Source organism: Aedes aegypti, chromosome 1 (assembly GCF_002204515.2).
Source record: "Aedes aegypti strain LVP_AGWG chromosome 1, AaegL5.0 Primary Assembly, whole genome shotgun sequence".
NCBI lineage: Eukaryota > Metazoa > Arthropoda > Insecta > Diptera > Culicidae > Aedes > Aedes aegypti.
Window position 1 is genome coordinate 27,333,221 of NC_035107.1, and position 22,090 is coordinate 27,355,310.

The window sequence follows — 22,090 nt, forward strand, 5'->3', positions numbered from 1 at the left end:
AGGCTGGTTCATCTCCTGGAGTAAAACATTTAAGAGGACTTCGTAGTGAGAGGCCCACCTGTCATATTGTTACATAGTATATAATCTACAATAGTATTTCAGCTTAATTACATTGATATAGAGAGGTTTTAGTTAACAAAGTCCGAAACAGTCAGTTTGAATAGCAAGTTTCTTAAGATATATGAACTCCTATTCTGGATCAAATATGTTGATATAACTCAGCGCCTCATAACTCCTATTCTGGATCAAATATGTTGATATAACAAGGCCAATAGAGCAGGCGTCTCTTATACTGTTGGGAACAGCATGGTTGGAACGGATGTTTTGATAGACGGGACAGTTGATGATTGAATGTTCTACAGTCATGGTTGCGTTGCAAGTGGAACATGTTCTGCGAAAAGATTCCCCATTTCCCATGTTGTGGGTGAGACGAGTGCACACTTAGCTCTTACGGTAAATTTCACCGTAATCTCAACAGCTGAACAGTTCGGTGAAATAAAACACCGTAATTTCGTCGGAATTTTACGGATTCCGGTGAATTTTTACCGAATACTGTGAAAATTAACCGTACTCCGTAATTTATTTTACCGAACCGTTCAGCTGTTCAGATTTCATAGGAATCCGTAAAATAATTTAATTGTGTGTGTCCCAGTCGTAAACGTGAGAGAACTTGTTGGTCATGCCGGTTGGTGGTGTCGGTCCATCTTGTGGTTTCTCCTTTGATTTTCCTACCAAAGACGAATCAAAGACCCCCATGTCCCTTGCAGTAGGGCTCTGCATTGTTTTGATATTGTATAGAATTTCGACGTTTACTGGCCTTGTTGTTTACAAATTCTATGTAGGAGTAAAAGAGAGAGGGAGATTTTTGTGCAGTGACCCGTTGCCCAAAATTTTATGGCTCATAAGGTAATCTAGAATGCCATTCAAAGTGTACTGCGATCTGTCAAACTTGGGTACCTTTTGCACTACCAAGGGACCGAATGCAGTACTAGAAGTGGTACCCAATCTGAGCCCGAGTGGGACGGACCTGGAAAAACTGTTCTAGGTAGAGACTTCATCTGGATGGCCTGGATCCAAGGGTGATGTGATGAAGAAGAATTGATAGTGTTGAGTACGCTTGCAGAATCTGAAACCACACAGATCGGTTTGGGTGCTGGTGTTGTACTGGCTAGGAGAATAGCGGCTGCCTCTGCCGAGAATATTGAACACTGATCAGGTAGTCGAAAACAGTAGGTTTTCCCAGTTTCGGCAACCCCAAAACCGGTCCTGTCCATGGTTTTGGAGCTATCTGTGTAACGAATATGGTGGTTATGGTATTTACTGGATAGTAACTCGACGACGTGCGCTCGCATTGCAGCAGGGTTGTTTCCAACTTTGAAACGTTTCGATCAACCTCGAGGTGTGGAGCGTCCCATCTTCTGGCTCCAACCCAGTGGACCTGTTCAACCGGGGGGAGTTCTTCTTCTTCTTTTTGGCGTTACGTCCCGACTGAGACAAAGCCTGCTTCTCAGATTAGTGTTCTTATGAGCACTTCCACAGTTATTAACTGAGAGCTTTCTTTGCCGAATGACCATTTTTGCATGTGTATATCGTGTGGCAGGTACGAAGATACTCTATGCCCTGGGAATCGAGAAAGTTTCCTTTTACGAAAAGATCCTCGACCAGCGTGATTCGAACCCACGACCCTCAGCATGATCATGCTGAATAGCTGCGCGTTTACCGCTACGGCTATCTGGGCCCCTGGGGGGAGTTCCTGATGGGTTAGGTTTGCGAGGGCTCTGTTCCCCTCCCTGAGGAGAAAGACCTCCTGATTTCCTGTCGTTTTTTCGAGGTAGCTTATAGCTCTGCAACACAAGGTTTCCGTGGCTAGATAACGAAAGGGTAGGACTCCGAGTTCTACGCAAGCCGAATCAGCCGGGGTTGATGGAAGTAGGCCTGCTACTATTCGGATCGTTTGGAACAGCCGACTGTTCACGACGGCCTTGGCTACTCTGAGGAGTATGTCTCTATTGCTGCTCCGATGTGGCCTTGATAGAGTGCGTAGAAGGTTTAGCCGTGTTTGGCAATTCTTTTTGGTCTCCTTGAAGTGGTCTATAAAACGTAACTCACGGTCCAGTCTGAGCCCAAGTACGACGATTGATTTCTTGAATGGAATGGTACGACCGTTAGATTTGACTGGTGTTGATACCATCCGATGGCGTGATCGACAGATATGGGAGATGACACTTTTTTCTGCTGATAGGGTGAACCCACAGTTTGCAGTCCACCTGGATATTGCAGAAACCGCTGCTTGAAGTTTTCGCCTAATCAGCTTTACGGAACGGCCGACAATTACCAAAACAATATCATCAGCGTAGATTAGATTTCTTTTGGTAAATTATTGTAGATGGTGTTCATGAGGATTAAGAAGACGGTTACAGCTAGAACAGATCCTTGGGGGATCCCTGTGTTTTCGGCTCGGGTCGAAGAGCGATGGTTACCAATGATAACTTGGAAGGTTCTACCGTTCAAAATTTTTTTTTAGGAAGTGCAGAATATGCCCGCTTAGTCCCCATTCGGCCAACTGGTATATAGCACGAGGGGTCCAGGCGCGAGGGACCCTAACGAAAGGCGGAAACACGAAAGGCGGAATCACAAAAGGCGGAAACTCAAAAGGCAGACTAACTTAGACGTGTAACAAAAGGCGGAAAATAACATAAGGCATAATCTAAAAAGGCGGAATCGTTCAAAAACGTTTTTAAAATGCTTACTTAAGCTTCCAAACGATAATTAGACTGAGCTATTTAGGTTCCTATTCATATCAACGTTTTCAAAATTTCTAAACGGACTTAGAATTACTTTTGAAAACGGCGTTTTTTTTATTTTTCAATTCATATGTAGGTATTAACCACTATAACCAAGAAATATCTTCCCACACCAGGTTGATGTTAGGTGAAATATCCGTCGCCTGTTTCTATTTCTTTTATTTATTGTCGACTGTTTCAGCCTTAGGTTTGCGCTAATTTTTCGAGAAATCTAGCCGACTTTATTGCTTTTTCTTATTTGCACTACGCCCCCACTGAGACACAGTCTGCTTCTCAGCTTGAGTTAAATAAGCACTTCCACCGTTATTACCTGAGAGCTTTCTTTGTCAAAGTTGTCATTTTCGCATTCTTATATCGTGTAATTCTACGTCACTAGCCCGAAAGACACATGCTCGAAAATAACATTAGTCCGAATGATGGATATAGTATATTCTTTGGAAAAAAATATCTAATACATTATCAATGATTTTTCCTTCTTTTAATCATCGGCTATTCTTTCTGAACTTACCACCTTGAATATGTTTGGCGCCACGAGCAACTAAAGAGCCAGTTGAAATTGATTCTTCTTTGAAACATATACTGTTTTTCACCTTATATTGCTGCTAGTGGTATTCAAGCTGCTCATATTCGCGTTAAGGTGAAGATGAATCGAAGCCAAACCTCGAATTTTCAGGAGCACAAATCTGAAAAACCAAACATTAATTTAAGCTGAAATCTTAATCGATTAGTCACTAGCTGGTGGTCATCAATTGATTAAGTTTTCAGCTCAAACGGGTATTCGGTTTTCCAGATTTGTGCTCTTGAAAATTTGAGGCTTGGCTTCGATTCATCTTCACCTTAATGTTATGGCACAGAAAACAGACGTAACAGCTAGAACAATTACTCATTTGAAACTTTGTCTCGCAAATGTTCGCATTGGCTTATCGAAACATCGAGTCATGGAGCAGAAATGCTTTGGATAGCTGCACAGAATACAAAACTATTAAGTTATACTCTATACCCTACTTTACTTGTGAAACTCAAATTTGATTTGTTAACATGTGACATTATTCCTATCGAAGCATTACCATCCAGACAACTAGATCATTCTTTTTTACAAATTTGTTCGAGGTGAATAGGAATGACCCAGGCGTAACAGTTATAGTGGTTTCCTATTTGGCCATATGATAAATTTCGAAATCATTCACAATTGGAATCTTTTTGAATGGTTTAACGTGACTGGCATATTTAATACCTCACAACAGAGACACACAAAAAAAAACTCAAAATATGAAAACAATTCAATTAACACGTATAGCGAAATAGGGAACCATTATGTCCATCACTGGTACACCTACCATATATCACCTTTTTAATATTGTACACCGTTAAAGACTGTTTGAGGGGACCATCATATTAACCATGAAATTTAGATTTAGTATGATATCATGAGTCGTTATAGAGTCATGGAACATCGACTCATGGAGGTTTCACTGTAAAAGCAAATCACAGAATTACATAAGGCTAATTTAAATTAGGCGGACTTTTTGAACCAGCAGAGCAAACGGCCGTTTGGTCTGCTGGTTCAAAAAGTCCGCCTAATTTAAAGTAGCCTTATGTGATTCCGCCTTTCGTGTTTCTGCCTAACGTAGGACACCCCGTTCAAAATTTTTTCAGGAAGTGCAGAATATGCCCGCTTAGTCCCCATTCGGCCAACTGGTATATAGCACGAGGGGTCCAGGCGCGATTGTATGCTTTGGCCAAGTCTAATGATGCGATGTCGGCGCACAGTGGGACGAAATCAAAAAAAGTGGGACATGTGTGTTTGTGCTGAAACTATTGGGTTTAGCGTTTCGACATGTTCTACAAAGTTTCATCATTTGTTGAGTACTTAATTTAGACACTGAAAAAAAATTCACTTAAAGTAATTTACACTGAGAAAAAAAATTAACTTTTTTAATTACTGTCAAAATTGAAAACTGTCTGGCGGTAGGCGACATTATTTCATGAAAGTTTGTCGAAGACAGGAAAGCTCGATCTCCTACACTGACGAAGTTAGGGGGTAAAAATGATGGGTACCCCCTTAAAACTCATATTTTCTTCATAACTTCTAAATTTGAATTTTTACATTTTTACAATGTTCTACAATGTTTAAGGTGCTGTAAAAATACACATTTTTGCCGAAGACACTGAAGCGCTAGCTCTCCATTTTGAAGATTTACGTACGATTTTCTGATTTTTTCACATCAAATTAAAGTGTGCATATCTTGTAAAGTTGCAAGTAGTAGCAGCTAATTTTAGCATCATGCTGTTCCTCAACCTATACCCTTTTAATATATGTACGAATAATTGCGGGGTCACGCGGGGCTCATCGCAGTTGTTTAATTGAAAATTGTATTTCCTATAAATAAATGTATGTTTTCTAAATTTTAATTATTGTTTTTTTTCTATCTCTTAATTTTTTTAATGTTTTGTTATAATATTTAATTCTTGGCCCATTTTACAAACGGCATATTTATAATGTTTACTGTTGTAAATTGTATTTGTTTATTTGTTTAATTGTATTTCCTATAAATAAATGTATGTTTTCTAAATTTTAATTATTGTTTTTTTTCTATCTCTTAATTTTTTTAATGTTTTGTTATAATATTTAATTCTTGGCCCATTTTACAAACGGCATATTTATAATGTTTACTGTTCAAGTTTCGATTTGACACGGCTATAGAGGAAAAGTTGTTGTTTCCGTGAAAATTATTGGATTTTTTCAAGTGTATCAGGCTTATTAATAGTTAAACACAGTTTTATTAATCCTTAAATACTCAATTTTGTCCCAATGCTAGATACCGTCTGTCACTTTTTGTAATTTTGCAAATCTAGGAAATCAATACATATACAGATATACAGCGCTATAATAGATATCCAGCAATGTCATTGATAGCTATCAAAACAAATTTGTATCTGTCTATGTTTTGATGTTCTTAGGAGTGCAATTCAATTTTTTTTATTACTAAGATGGTAGTATATACAATCAAATTAAACATTTGAATCAATTGATCAGTTGATTTTATTCTTATAGCGGTATTTAGCTCTTTGATACACTTATGAAAATGTTGTCAGATAAATGATAAAATAAATATTAATTTAAAATATATAACTATTCAAATTTTGACAAAAACTGTAAAACATAACATTTTATCATGGTTTAAAATGGACAAACAATAAAAATTCCATAGCAAAATGAAAACAATACTTAAAAACTATACCACATACATAGAAAACTGCAAAAAAAAAAAATATATATATATATATATATATATATATATATTTAATTATGGGAAAAACAATTTTCAATTAAACAAACTGCGATGAGCCCCGCGTGACCCCGCAATTATTCGTACAAATATTAAAAGGGTATAGGTTGAGGAACAGCATGATGCTAAAATTAGCTGCTACTACTTGCAACTTTACAAGATATGCACACTTTAATTTGATGTGAAAAAATCAGAAAATTGTTCGTAAATCTTCAAAATGGAGAGCTACCGCTTCAGTGTCTTCGGCAAAAATGTGTATTTTTACAGCACCTTAAACATTGTAGAACATTGTAAAAATGTAAAAATTCAAATTTAGAAGTTATGGAGGAAATATGAGTTTTAAGGGGGTACCCATAAATTTTACCCCCTAACTTCGTCAGTGTAGGAGATAGAGCTTTCCTGTCTTCGACAAACTTTCATGACATGATGTCGCCTACAATACTTCCTTAGACAGTTTTCAATTTTGACAATAATTAAAAAAGTTAATTTTTTTTCTCAGTGTATATCACTTTAAGTGAAATTTTTTGCAGTGTCTAAATTAAGTACTCAACAAATGATGAAACTTTGTAGAACATGTCGAAACGCTAAACCCAATGGTTTCAGCACAAACACACATGTCCCACTTTTTTTGAATTCGTCCCACTGTGCGGCGTGGAGATTCTTGTCAATTGCATCTTGAAGGACGTCGCCCAGTCCAGTGAAGTAGGTCCCTATTCCGTGGCCAGGCCGGAAAGCGTGTTGTCTGTGATCAAGAAGTTCGTTGTCTTCCAAAAAGCTACTCAGCCGACGGTTCACCATTCGCTCCAGTATTTTGCTAATACAGCAAGTAAGCTGGAAGCTGAGAGTGCTTCCTCGGAGGTCCCGCTGGATTTCCTTAGTCTGACGACTTTTGAAGTAACTCATGCAATGGTTATCACTGCTGCCAGAAAATTGAAGAGTTCATTGTCCCCCGGACCCGATGGCGTTCCATCAGTATTGCTCAGTCGCTGTGCAGCTGTTCTGGCTGATCCGCTTTCGAAAATTTTCACTCGGTCTCTCAATGATGGTATATTTCCGGCCATTTGGAAACAATCGTACATGTTTCCGGTCTTCAAGGTTGGAGATAGGGAAAATGTTAGAAATTACAGAGGAATTACAAGCTTGTCAGCAGTATCGAAGCTGTTCGAAATTATCGTCAGTGAAGTCATTCTTAGTCAGTCGAAGCACTACGTCTCACTCGATCAGCATGGTTTTATGCCTGGAAGATCTGTCACTACGAATCTGCTTTGTATAACTGCTATGGAGGAGAAAGCACAAGTTGATGTGATCTACACCGATTTGAAGGCGGCCTTTGACCGAATCGATCATAATATTCTATTGTCGAAGCTTATTCGCCTTGGTGCGACTAATAAACTCGCATCATGGCTCGCCTCCTATTTGATCGGAAGGCAGCTACGTGTTAAAATCGATTCCTGCGTTTCGACCCCATTCTGTAATTCGTCGGGTGTACCCCAAGGAAGCAATTTGGCTCCCCTATTGTTTACACTAGAAATGGGCAAAACGGCTCTTTTCTGTGAACGGATCCGATTTGAATCAATCATTTTAGTGAACCGGATCTTTTGAACGGTTCAGTGGCTCATCGGCTCGCATAAGAAGAGCGAACTGAACCAAGCGAACGGAAAAAGAGCAGTTCACTCCCTGTTGCGCGAAATGCGTCGTTCCTATCGCATCTTTCTCTCTCTCTCATTCTTCGTACATTCTTCCCCAGAAACTCACGATGCACTCGGACAATTTCCCCTACCTGAACCAAAAGAAAGAAGCAAAAAATGTGCTTACCATTCAAGTGGCCACGTTCCTCTCTAACTTACATCTTCCAGTGTGCAATTGGGTGGGGCAAATTTTTCTGTCTATGCTGAGAGCGCAGAGAGCCCGGCTTAGGAGAAAACTTTGCTTGCATGTGTGGTGTGGCGCGCAAAACTAGGCACATGGCAAGCGTTTTATTAAAGCCGAGAAACGAACGAAGAATAGGGGAAAAGAATTGGTTCTCTTTCCGCGTCACTTTTTGTCTGATTCGTGTTGATCAAATGGACCGGCTCTCGCCAAAAAAGAGCCACGGATCACTCGTTCTTTTGAGTGATCCGGATCATTTGTACGGCTCCGATTCCTTTTGCCCATCTCTAGTTTACACTGTTTTTCAACGACGTCGCTTCTACATTAGGTGTGGACTGCAAAATCATCTATGCTTACGACATGAAAATTTATCTGGTGATTCGATCAGTGGAAGACTGCCATCGTCTGCAAAATCTGATAGACAAATTTATTGACTGATGCCAACTGAACAAGTTAATTGTCAGCATTCCAAAGTGCTCTGTAATGACATTTCACCGCTCGAAACGACCAATTTTGTTCGACTATAGGATGAATGGATCCAGACTTCGTAGGGTTGATGAAGTGATTGATTTAGGAGTGACGTTGGACTCGAAATTGACCTTCAACAATCACTATGCGTCAATAATAGCCAAGGCAAATCGACAGCTGGGCTCCATATCGAAAATAGCCAAAGATTTCACAGACCCGTACTGTTTGAAATCACTATACTGCGCGCTGGTACGGCCAATTCTCGAAACTGCTTCCATTGTTTGGACGCCAAATGATGTTTCCTGGACATTGAGGATCGAACGTGTCCAACGAAGGTTCATTCGGATGGCCCTGCGTCATCTACCCTGGCGTGATCCACTGAATCTTCCTGCATATCCTGCTCGGTGCAAGCTACTCAACATGGACACCCTTGAGAAAAGGCGTAAAATTCAACAGGCGATGTTTGTAGCTAAACTTCTGAACAATGAAATTGATTGTCCACGACTGCTTTCCAAGCTAGATATTCGGGCTGCTCAACGACCTCTCCGGCAGCGATCATTGCTACAAGGCAGATTTCACCGAACTACGTTTGGATATAATGAACCAGTGTCGTCGATGATTCGCTCATTCACTATGGTTGAAGATTTCTTTGAGCTCGCTGAAACAACTGTGTGTTTTAAAAACAAGATTACTCGCTCGTCCATTTTGTAATTTTTTTTGTTATTAGTTCATTCATTAAGACCTTGAAGTCAGATGGATAATGTTGGTAAATAAATAAATAAATAAAAAGTAAGGGAGATTGGCCGGAAATCACTAGGAGAAGTCGATGCGTGTTTATTTTTCGGGATAGGCACAATTAGGCTATGAGTCCAAGTTTGAGGTAGAGTGTTTTGGGTCCAGGCTTTGTTTAGGAGTTCGAGTAAGATCACTCTTGCTTCTGTTGTAAGTTGACGAAACAGTGGGTAGCCAAGTTCGTCGGGGCCTGCAGATTTGCCTTTACTACGCATCAAGGCAAAGTTAAGTTCGTCTAGACGAAAAGGGGAATTGATTGGAAGAGGAACAGTGTCCTCCGGGATTTTCAAGTTACTTAAGCTGCTCATAGAAGCTTGATTCCGCCGAGTGAACTCATTGTCGTAAAGATCGAGTGATGAAAGAGATGCAAAATAGTTGGCCAGGGCATTGGCTATTACAAATGGATCCCGTGTTATACCGCTAGGCAGTCGTAAAGTCATTCCCAACGATCTTCGTTTGCCATTGAAGGCGTTAACTCGTTTCCAAATCTCAGCGGCTGTTTGGTTGGAATTTATTCCTTCCAGGAAATCTTCCCAGCTCTTTTGTTTTGCATCCCGGATTTTCTGACGACACTCGTTCCTTTTTGCACGGTAGGATTCCATAGCACGGTGTTTGTTAGGGTGTTCTACGGGGAGGCGTTTAGCGGCCCGGAGAGCTTTTCTCCTAGCCTTAACCATTTTCTTTATGTCCGGAGACCACTAAGGGAGTGATCTTCGACCAGGGTTTTCAGTTGTTCGAGGGATAGTCAGTGAGGCTGCATTGTGGATTTCATCTAGTAGGTCTTCAATATTGTTTGGAGTAGAATTACGAAGTTTAGCGTTTAACAGTTCCTGAAATTGAGGCCAGTCAGCTTGGTCATATTTCCAACGAGGGCGACGTGAAATTCTTTGTGGTTGCTCATCCACACGGATCGAAATCGGGTGATGATCACTGCTTAGTCAGTGGGTCTTCACCAGCTATCCAGAGAAGTCGATTTACTATGTTTGGGCTAGCTAAGCTAATATCGACAGAAGAGTTCCGTTGGCCTTTGGTGAACGATGTTGCTCCGTCGTTAAGGACGACTAGTACAAATGCTTCTGAGACTTCCATAACCAGCGATCCTCTGGTATTAGGAACAGCGCTCCCCCACTCAGGATGGTGACCATTCACATCTGCTAGGACTAGTATAGGATTATCCACACTTTCAAGAACATTTCTCGCGTTTAATATCATACAGGCGTATCTGCATTGATCGATTTCTCTTCGTCGATTTTCTCTTTGGACTAGTACAGGAAATTCAATCGATTTTGTTAACATTTTTCGATGTAACATGACGAAGGGCGATGAGTACTTTCTACTGACTTGAAAAAAACGATCAAAAGCATTCGCCCGGCCGAGCAATTAACTAAAGAGAAAATCGATGAAGAGAAATCGATCATTGCAGCTACGCCCTTATGATACTTAACGCGAGATTTGTAAGTTTAGACTTCAGGTCCGAAATTTTCCCGTTGGGTAGATAGACCGATATGACTGTTAGTGGAAAAGGGTATTCTAGTCTAGCTCCCACAATAGGCAGATCGGTGGAGAGATCAAGGAAAGAGTGAGGAATAGTAGCTAAGATACCAATTGCTACTGAATGGTAAATATTTTGGTTAAGCTTACTGTCCCATCTATATTGGCCCCTTAATGAACGATTAAGACCATCTACGCTAACCTTTACCTTGTGCGGTTCTTGAATAGCCAAGATGATTGGCTGTTGATCTTTAATAAGCATCTCAAGGTCAGCTAGATTTTTGTAGTAGCCATTTATGTTCCATTGAATTGCTAAAGGAGCTTTCGAAGGGATTCTATTTGTCGAAGCTTGTGCCATCCGAGTCGATGTAGTTCTTGGTTGCTGTACACACAGGGAGTCGTTACGATAGAGCTTGCAGTTTCTGGATAGGCTATTGGAGTAACAGGAATTTTCCTGGCTCGGAATGAGCTAGAAGTACTAGCTGTTGGAAGGTCGGTTCCATCCCTATGCAGCTGAAGTAAATCGTAAACTTTTGGATCAGATCTAGCTATTTCTGGTAGTGGAGCCCTTGAAGATCTAAACAAAGCATCTTGAACAATTGCGTTGTTGTTGGGGGTGAAAGATTTCTGAAGAGTGTTCGCTGGCAGAGATACACTTTCTTGCGTTTCCAGCTGGGTGTCGATATCGGTTAACATTGGGTGCTTGGCTCCCGCGTTGTCCTTAGGGGTATAGGAGTTACCTCCCTTGTCCGTCCCTCTTCCGGTCGCGACGGAGCGCCGAGGGTTATTCGTCAGTTCCGGGGTAGGGTAGACGTCCGCAGTGACGAGGCCTCGACTACTCGGTAGCTCCACCGGGAAAATGCGGCGGTTTGCTTCATGTTGTTTGCTGAATGTGGGATCAATCAATTGCCCTGATGAGAAGGTGATCGGAGGGCTTTTCTGTTTGCTGTTGAGATTAGAGTTCGTTGATGCTGTGCTGGTGGATTTTTGCATAGTCCTCTTAACTTTCGAGTAGTTATTGCGATTAACGGAATGATGAGGGATCATTTTATTCGTTAGTTTCTATCTCACGTTTCATTTCATTTATTTAGTTAACATCTACACAGATAACACTGAATCAACAATTTCACGCCACAATATTCGGTTCGTGGCTGCATCTCTCCATCCTCGGTTCTGCCCCACGCTCGCCAAATCGATACGCACCTGGTCCGCCCACCTAGCTCGCTGCGCTCCACGCCTTCTTGTACCAACCGGATCCGAAACGAATACCATCTTTGCAGGGTTGCTGTCCGGCATTCTTGCAACATGTCCTGCCCATCGTATCCTTCCAGCTTTGGCCACCTTCTGGATACTGGGTTCGCCGTAGAGTTGGGCGAGCTCGTGGTTCATCCTTCGCCGCCACACACCGTTCTCCTGCACACCGCCGAAGATCGCCCTAAGCACCCGACGTTCGAAGACTCCAAGTGCTTGCAGGTCCTCCTCGAGCATCGTCCACGTTTCATGCCCGTAGAGGACTACCGGCCTTATGAGCGTTTTGTACATGGTACGTTTGGTGCGGGCGTGAATCTTTTTTGACCGCAGCTTCTTCTGGAGGCCATAGTAGGCCCGACTTCCACTGATGATGTAAACGATGTAAAGGTAAACGAACTCGTCGACCACCTCGAACGTATCCCCGTCTATCGTAATACTGCTACCTAGGCGAGCCCTGTCGCGCTCGGCTCCACCAGCTAGCATATACTTTGTCTTGGCTGCATTCACCACCAGTCCAACTTTTGCTGCCTCGCGTTTCAGGCGGGTGTACAGGTCTGCCACCTTTTCAAATGTTCGGCCGGCGATGTCCATATCATCCGCGAAGCAAACAAATTGACTGGATCTCGTAAAAATCGTACCCCGGCTGTTAAGCCCGGCTCTCCGCATAACACCTTCTCGCGCAATATTGAACAACAGGCTCGAAAGTCCATCACCTTGTCGTAGTCCCCGGTGGGATCCAAACGAACTGGAGTGTCCGCCTGAAACCTTCACACAATTTTGCACACCTTCCATCGTCGCTCTTATCAGTCTCGTGAGCTTCCCGGGGAAGCTGTTCTCGTCCATGATTTTCCATAGCTCTACGCGGTCGATACTGTCGTATGCCGCCTTGAAATCGATGAAAAGGTAATGCGTTGGGACCTGGTATTCACGACATTTTTGGAGGATTTGCCGTACAGTAAAGATCTGGTCCGTTGTCGATCGGCCGTCAACGAAGCCGGCTTGATAACTTCCCACGAACTCGTTTACTACGGGTGACAGACGACGGAAGATGATCTGGGATAATACTTTGTAGGCCGCATTTAGAATGGTGATCGCTCGAAAGTTCTCACAATCTAACTTGTCGCCTTTCTTGTAGATGGGGCATATTACCCCTTCCTTCCACTCCTCCGGTAGCTGTTCTGTTTCCCAGATTGTGCCTATCAGCCGGTGCAGACAAATGGCCAGCCTTTCCGGACCCATCTTTATGAGTTCAGCACCGATAGCATCCTTACCAGCAGCTTTATTGTTCTTGAGCTGGTGAATGGCATCCTTAACCTCCCTCAAAGTGGGGGCTGGTTGGTTTCCATCTTCCGCAGTACTGACGAAGGCATTTCCTCCGTTGTCCCGTCCTTCATTGCCTGTGCTCTCAGCACAATTCAGGTGCTCGTCGAAGTGCTGCTTCCACCTTTCGATCACCTCACGCTCGTCCGTCAGAATGCTCCCATCCTTATCCCTGCACATCTCGGCTCGCGGCACGAAGCCGTTGCGGGATGCGTTGAGCTTCTGATAGAACCTACGCGTTTCCTGAGACCGGCACAGCTGTTCCATCTCTTCGCACTCCGTCTCCTCCAGGCGGCGTTTTTTCTCCCGAAAGAGGAGGGTCTGCTGTAGCCGTTTCCGTTTATAGCGTTCCACGTTCTGCCGGGTCCCTTGCTGCAGCATGACCGCCCGCGCTGCATTCTTCTCCTTCAAAACCTCCTGGCACTCCTCGTCGAACCAATCGTTCCGTCGACTCCGTCCCACGTACCCGACGTTGCTCTCAGCTGCATCGTTGATGGCTGCTTTTACTGTTCTCCAGCAGTCCTCAAGAGGGGCTTCGTCCAGCTCACCCTCTTCCGGTAATGCAGCCTCGAGTTGCTGCGCGTATGCCGCTGCGACATCCGGTTGCTTGAGCCGCTCTAGGCCATACCGGGGCGGCCGTCGGTACCGTACGTTGTTGACGACGGAGAGTTTTGGGCGCAGTTTGACCATCACCAGATAGTGGTCGGAGTCGATGTTAGCGCCACGATAGGTCCTGACGTCGATAATGTCGGAGAAGTGCCGACCATCAATCAGAACGTGGTCGATTTGCGATTCTGTCTGCTGTGGTGATCTCCAGGTGTATCGGTACGGAAGGCTGTGCTGGAAGTAGGTGCTACGAATGGCCATAATTTATTTCAGGAATTCTTGAAAAATAGGATTAGCTGGAGGAATCCCTGTCGGAGTTTGTATTGAAATAATTTGAGAAATCTGAATTCTGGACAAATCCCTTTGAGAAATTCCTGAAGAAATTTCGAGGAGAAAACCGGGACTAGTTTACGTGAGATACCCTGTAGACATTTTTTTTGTATGAATCACTGGAAAATCGTCTGGAGCAATCTCTGAAGTAATTACTTACAAAATTACTAAAGCGTTAGTATGCTAAAAAGAATTTTGTGGAGGAAATTGTGAACGAGTTTCTTCAACAATCTTCTAAAAAAACAATAAGAGAATTACTAGAGACATTTTTTGAAGAGTTTCTAATGTATCAGGAAGAATCCGCGGATTAGTGGCGATTTTCCGTAAGGATTTTTTTTTTCTAGAATTCATGCAGAAATTCCACATGAATGATTTTTCCGTAAATCTTAAAAAAAACTCTTCGAGTTATTTTCTTTCCAGAGATAACGAAAGACATGACGTAGGCAGGAATTATACATCTAATTAGGTATTCACTTTATTTTTTCTTTGTATGTTTGAAAATGTTATATGAATTTAAAAAAAATCTTCTAGTTCTTAGCTTTATAATACCATTGTTGCTATCAGAAATTTACCCAAGGATTTCACAAACATTCGTCCAGATGTTGCTCCGTAGATTAGGCTATATATTTGCCGTGATTACCTCAAAAATATTTCCAGAAATATTTCATTTTCATTTTCATTTTGCAGCGTTTGGTGGGGCAATAAGAGCGCAAGTCAATCCAAAGTCGATTATAGGAGGGGTAATGGCTCAATAGTCTATGCTGACCACGCACAGTGGGACGAAGCTCAAAATTGACGGTCAAAACCTCTTAGAGATCAAAAAACTATTTAATATCGAAATTTCAAGCTCGTCAAAATATGGTTGAAATCAATGTGTCCTGTGAGACCCGATCATTCTATTACCATAGGGCTTTAACTGATATAATGAGACATCAAAGTATACTAAGTGTGGCTACCGAAAAGTGCCGATTCAGGAGAAACTTGTATAGAAAAATGGTCAAAAATTATAAAATTTCTACCATAATTTCATTATATCTTTTGATGTGATGATTTCACAGCTTTGATATATTCGGCAAAGTTGTGTATTTTTGCAATATATAAAATCTTGTACAGCATGACATGTTCATAAGTTGCACATTGAGCATAGAAATGGTTAAAACATCTGATATTTATAGTAAAATAGGTTAAATTTAAAAATTTAACCGTGAAAACGAAGTTAAAAATATCAAGTATGTTCCACAAAGTTGTTGAAAATAAAAAGGTCTAAAACTTTGCTGAAGTAAAGATCGTCCTAAAAAAATTTTTCAATGAAATATTTTTTGCTCGGGTGCTCTGTTCAGTCTAATTTAGGAATTTTTTTTTTATTATTACTCGGGATGCTAATTCAAAACATTGTCCCGAACACACCTATGGACTAAAACGCCTCTAAGAGGTTTTGATCGTCAATTTTTAGCTTCGTCCCACTGTGCCACGCAAACGCCATGGGAGAAGGAAAATATGATTGGCTTGGGTGTTAGGTAAATAGGAAAGACTTGACACAATGATGCTAATAATGCTGCAAAATGTAATGAATCCGTAGGTCAAATAATTCTATTGATTATTTTAGAGCCTACGAGCAAAGTGATACAATATTGAAATAGTATTTTTAACATATAAAAATATAAATGCAAGGAAAAAAATATATGAAAACTACTGATCAAATCTAATAAATTTGGAAAATAAACTTAGAACAGCAACATGAGAGATGTTAAATTAAAAACATCAACTTATGTCGCGAAACAAGTAGTAAAGCAGTAAATCAAGCATTGCGTAACTATTCATCGAAACTAAGTGTATTGAAGTTTTGTTACATGTCGTTGTTGTACTCTGTCATGTCTTTTGTATGATAGTCCCATATGAAAAATTTATTTGTCAGATTATGTATATCTTAATTGTTATTTGTCGTTACAGAAATTAGAATCCTCAATGTCTTCCAAATACCTAAAAAATCAAGTAAACTATCTGTATAACTATTGTTGAACCCCAACTGTTCGACTCTCCAGATCTGTGCTACCACAGAACTGAAGGCCAACCTCGGTTCATCTTGACCTTAATGTCCCCATTGTCAAACGCGAACATAACATCACCTAGTCAAAGTACGGCATTATTTAAGTGGATGCTACTGATCGCCCTTTGCTCCTATCCGCAACCCGGTGCACGCGCCCTGTTGGGTCTCGAAAACCTCGTCGAAGATTCCAAACCGTCAATGGCCTTTCCCATATACTAATCCACATTGCACATTCAAGGGTCTGATTGTGCTCCTAATCCACCCTTAGTTTGTAATCTTCTCACCAGCTTGAAATTATATGTTCCTGGAGTATAAATGATTTCAATGATGATAACCGTATTATGCAGTAGTTTGAATAGGATCACTATATCAGAATAGAACATCATCTGATTGTAATAAAAACTTTGCCATTGTTTCGAAGTTCATGCAGCCTCTAATCAACAATACAAAATTCTTCTTCTTCTTCTTGGCATCAACGTCCCCACTGGGACAGAGCCTGCTTCTCAGCTTAGTGTTCTTATGAGCGCTTCCACAGTTATTAACTGAGAGCTTTCTTTGCCAAAGTTGCCATTTCCGCATTCGTATATCGTGTGGCAGGTACGATGATACTCTATGCCCAGGGAAGTCAAGGAAATTTCCATTACGAAAAGATCCAACAATACAAAATACAGCGATCAAATATCTAAAATCATAGCTCCCTGGAAAATGTAATTCCAAGCCCAGGAAAAATATTTCCAGAAATATTTGATAATAAATCTTCGAGCTGTTTAGTAGAATACCTATAAGTAGATGAAAAAACCGAATTCAGTACTATACCATTTAATTCCACTAGAGTTTGTATCCTTTTCAGAAATATTTGTTCAAATATTCTAAGAATATCCTTCAGGAATTTCCCTAGGATTTTTTACAAAAGATACTAGAGTTTTCCTTGTATCAAAACCTTAGAATGAGTTTCAAAAATCTCTACTTAACTTTTTACTACAGACTTTAACAATGCCGTCATCAGACCTGTTATGTTATCCCTGGAAGATTACAATTTTTTGAATCAATACCTAAACCTTTGTGAGACTTCGCAAGCAGTTGCTGTTAGATGAAATAAACCAACAACTAACCCATTAGTGGGTTTATTCTATCTCAAAATTTGTAAACGAGCTAACGCTCTCCCTGATGCAACACATCTCTACGGGCGAAATTGTCGATGGAAAATCAATATCCGTGGCGAAAAAGAAAAGTGGAAGAGACGAAGAAGAGAGGACTCGCGGGTGAAGGACGATTCCAAAGGAGCCGAAGAGAACGAGTTAGTTGGTCTTGATCTGCGAGATAAGAAACACCTAAGATAACCCGCAAAGTCCAGATAAATTGTTCGATGTCTATTCCCTACACTACCAGAGAACTGGTGGAAGCTAGTACGCCAACGAGAGTCCAGTGATGGTGAAACCGTAGTATTCATCTGTAATTCCACCAGCTAGAGCTCGCAAGTGAAGACCGTCGCCGGCAGACATATTAATCGGCGCTTCACCAGTCGATCAGAAATGGCGAAAGCCGATAGAAGTCTCCGGGTAATCATGCCACCACGTACATCTATAACAGCACCACGAACATTCAACCAAAAAGTCCGCCGGCCTACCAGGGATATCCAGCCAACCAAGACCGTCGCCTATAATTGTTTTGATCGGCCCATCGCCAGTCTGTTAGAAGTGGCCATCAATGTAGGCGATAGCCGGCAGAGACCTCTGGGTGCTAGTGCCTCCAAGTGCGTACAATGCCAAATTCTGAATGAGGATCAAGCTAGGCCTCGACACGGGTCAGGTTGTCTTTCTTCATCGTGCCGAAGCCCCGAGACGTATGCCTACCACGTGGCCCACCAGGTTGAGAGTCCGTCCTGAAGATAATCGTCACCGAATCGCCCAACAACCCAAGTTATGTGGTGTAAGCACCCTCTTCCCTCTGTCCTGCCTACTATGAGTCCCACCTACATCAATCGGCCGCAGTGGTACTAACACCTTAAACCCCAACCCGCTAAGATGAAATTGCTATTGTATTATTGTTATTATTGTATTATTATTGTATTATTATTATTATTATTATTATTATTATTATTATGTATTATTATTATTGCATATTGCTTTTGTTTCAAAACTACACATCCAAGCCTTGGGTTACATGCACGTCCGTTGACTCTGTATCGTTCATTTCCACTTCGTATTGTTCCGTGTGTTCCTTAAGCAGGCAGTGCCGACCCTGAGAAGGCCGTCCTATTGGCTAGTCGACTGTCGCAACTTTCAACATTGATTTTTCAAGAAAATTACTCAAATGTCTTAACAGGATGATCAACCATATCGAACAAGAATTCAAGTCCTTTACTTAAAAAATGAAAATAATAATCCTTACTGTGGAATCGTCACTGTTCGGAATATCAGTCATTAGGCGTTTGTCTACCAAATAACAGAAAACAACTTCGAAACCGAAACAAGATACTTTAGAGACCATTTAACCGATAAAGAGACTTTTTGAGACTTGCATTAGAATAGTAACTAAGTCTCTAAATATAGACCTACTATCAGTCCTGTAAGTTGCATTAAAGCTCTCTTGCATATTTAAAAATCTAAATCATTAAACATCGAAAATGCAACTCACCTATCCACCTCATCGACACCGCCCGGCGGCTCCGCCAGCTGCTGCTTCCGGCACGCCTTCTCGAAGCTCTCGATCTCCTGCTTCTCCTTCGCCGTCAGCCCCTCCACGATCTCGATCGACTCCGCCGAACTGACCTTCTCGAGACTGAGCTTCTCGATCTTATCCAACAGTTCCATATTCTCCACCACGTACCGATCGAGCTTCTGCTGCAACTCGACCCGTTCCTCCTCCAGTTGATGGACCTGCTCGACTAATCGGTCCCGATCCGCGACGCACTTCTCCAGCTGTTCCTCCGTCTCGATCGAGGACATGTGATCGGAGATCACGGTTCCGGACTGGTCGGCTTGGTCCTGGTGCTCCTTGACCTGATCACGCATCCGCTCCAGTTGAGTTTTGGTCGAGTTAAGGTCTTCGGTCATGTCGATCTTCTGCTCTTCGAGCAGCTGGATCGCGGTGGTTTGATTCTGGCAGGTTGTTTCCAGGATTTTGATTCGCTTTTCCAGTTCGGAGTCCGGTAGGGATCCGTCGTAGTTGACCAGATGGAGTTGGAGGTTGCCCTTTTCCTCTTCGACTTCGGCGAGGCGCTGGGTCAGGGTTTGAACCTCGTCGGTGAGGCGGACGACCTCCTCGTGGACAGCGGAGGTCTTTTTGAAGGAGTCTACCTGCTTTTGGAGCTGCTTGATCTTCAGCTTGGACTTGATCATGCTCTTGTTGGCTTCGTCTAGTTGTTGCTTGAGCTTGGAGTTCTCGACTTCGGCTTCCTCCTCGGCAGATTTGGGGAAGAGGGGTTTGGGACCGGCGTTCTTCAGTTTCTCCTGGAGGACGGAGAAGTTTGCGTTCAGGACGTTTAGTTCGACCGTTTTCTCCTGGAGATTCTCCTGAAGTTCCGCCTGCTGTTGCTTGTAGGTCTCTATTTCTTCTTTCTGGGCTTGAATGGTGGCCTCGAGGGAGCGGATCTTCTCCAGGAGGTCCTCCTGGGGAGCGGCCTTGCGCGAGAGTTCTTCCTCGAGTTCGTGGATGCGATCGAGCAGTTCCTGGTACTTTTCGTCGCTGGCGCCAAATTTGGCCTGCTCGGCCTCGGCGTCGGTGATGAATTCGTACTTTTGGCTCTCCAGTTCGGTGATGCGATGCTGTAGACTCTGGTTGAGCTTGTTCAGCTCGCTGATCTTGGTGCTGAAGTCTTGAACGTCCTCAAGCTTCTGCTTGAGGCTGGCGTTTTCAACGGTCAGATCGTAACGAGCCGTCTCCAAAATGTTGTTCATCTCTTCCAGGTTGGAGATCTTGCTTTTTCTTTCGTCCAATTCGACTTGGAGACGGTCCAGTTCGGCTTTCATGTTGGACTCGGCTTGCACAAAGTTGGATTGCATTCGGTACATTTCCTGCTTAGTATCCTCCAGCAAATCAACTGTATTCTTGCCCTTCAGGGATAGATTCTCCGACATCAGAGAAACGGCTTGCGTTCGAGCTTCGATAACGCACTCCTTCTCCTTCAGAGCCTCTTCCAAATCCAATATCTTTCGCTCCAGACCTTGTACAACTTCGTCCTTTTCCGGAACCCTTTGGCTCTCTTTCGCAGCCAACTCTTGCTCCAGAACCTTAACCCGACCTTCCAGGTAGTTCAGACGTTCAACATCAAAATTAGAACTGACTCCACTCCCGACCAATTGCATCAAATCCGAGGTCGATCTGTTGAACTCGAACCGTCCCATCTTGAGGGGCGTCAGCAGAGTTAGGTCCCCAGTTGACCGCCCGAATTCCACCGACCGTTCCAGCGTCTGCTGGGTGCTTTCCAGCTTGTGCTTCAGCTCGATCACCCGCTCCTCCATCTCGCGCTTGTGGCTCTCCCTGGCGGCCATCTTCAGCCGGTTCTGTTCCATCTGCTGGCGCAGAAGGTTGATCTTTTCGCTTCCGGGAGTCTCCGATCGGGCCCGGATCGGCACCGAAGCCGGCATCACTGGCAGGGACATGTGCTGCTGCTCTTCATACTCCTCCCCGGTGATGTCGAAGCTCTCCTCGTTGATTCGGGTGGCCAGCAGATCTTGCTGCACTTCGGAACTGGAGGCACGACTTAGGCGAGACTTGGTCGCCTTGGTTTTGTACTGCGTCAGGCGCTGGGCAATGTTCTTGACCTTCTCCTGCGCGGATGCCGTCTTCTTACCCTGTGCGCTCTCCGTCTGGCGGACCAGCTCTCGCAGCGCGGTGATCTTGGCCTGAAAGTAAACGAATTGCAATTATAATTTTTGTAGTATAAAGTTGCCTAATGTATTTAAGCAGAACGTGATTTTACATATTGATATTGGCCGAATATTAAGTCCATAATTCGATATTGAAGGGACCATCGAATTAGGGAGGTATCAAGCAATAGAACACCAGACCAGTGCAAATGCGATACAAGGGATTATCGAAAATCAAATTCTACTACGGTTCTCTAACTCGATATCAAGATGCGGAATGTCGAGTAAGGGAGATTCAATTGTATGGATAAAACATAAACCGAAAACTTCTTGGAGAGCTTGAAAACGTTTTCACTTAAATATTTGAAGTTCCCAAAGTGTTTCACTTTTTACAGTCATCTGTGGATCTTCAGTTTGATGAAGGTTATCGGTGACACTGCGGAACACATTTTCGTTTCAAGTACCAAGATATTCACAATTTAATTTACTTATGCTTACTGAATCCATTGTCGTTTTCAAAAATATGATAGCACCTCTAGTTATTGAGATATTGGCTGTTGAAAATGCGGAATTTGACAATTTCAGCCAACTTGCATGCAAGTTTATTAGTTTGTATGGCTATTTGTTTGCTTAACCCTCTAATACCCAAATTTTTATTTTCAATCTAAATATCATTTTTAGTTATCTAAAATCGTTCCAAACACGTTTTGGGCAATGATTTATTTTTATTCGCAAATCTATGAATTTTTGTTTTTGATTTTTGAACATCCCTATCCTTTTTCATTTTTTCTTGAAGCCTCTTCTAGTTACTGATTTTTGGCAATAATAAAAAATCAAGTTTTCACAGTAGAGCGGTTCCACGCCGTTTCGCAAACCCGATTGTTTTTGTATTTTTTGAATCACCTGAAAATTTGCATACAGATTCTTTATGACCAAAAATGTCATTATGCACTTGCAGACTCGCTTTATTTTTGAGAAGGGCGTATCGGAAAATGCATGGCAAATCTTTAA

General features: G+C 42.4%; 1 protein-coding gene across 2 annotated transcripts in view; it reads right to left on the reverse strand.

Annotated features, from left to right (window-relative positions):
* Positions 1-22,090, reverse strand: part of LOC5569249 (protein lava lamp) — a 72,228-nt gene that overhangs the window by 30,329 nt on the left and 19,809 nt on the right. For both annotated transcript variants that reach the window (XM_021839236.1, XM_021839235.1), the window contains exon 3: positions 18,906-21,115. In XM_021839236.1, the coding sequence (XP_021694928.1) occupies positions 18,906-21,115 (2,210 nt within the window). The remainder of the gene's footprint in view (positions 1-18,905; positions 21,116-22,090) is intronic.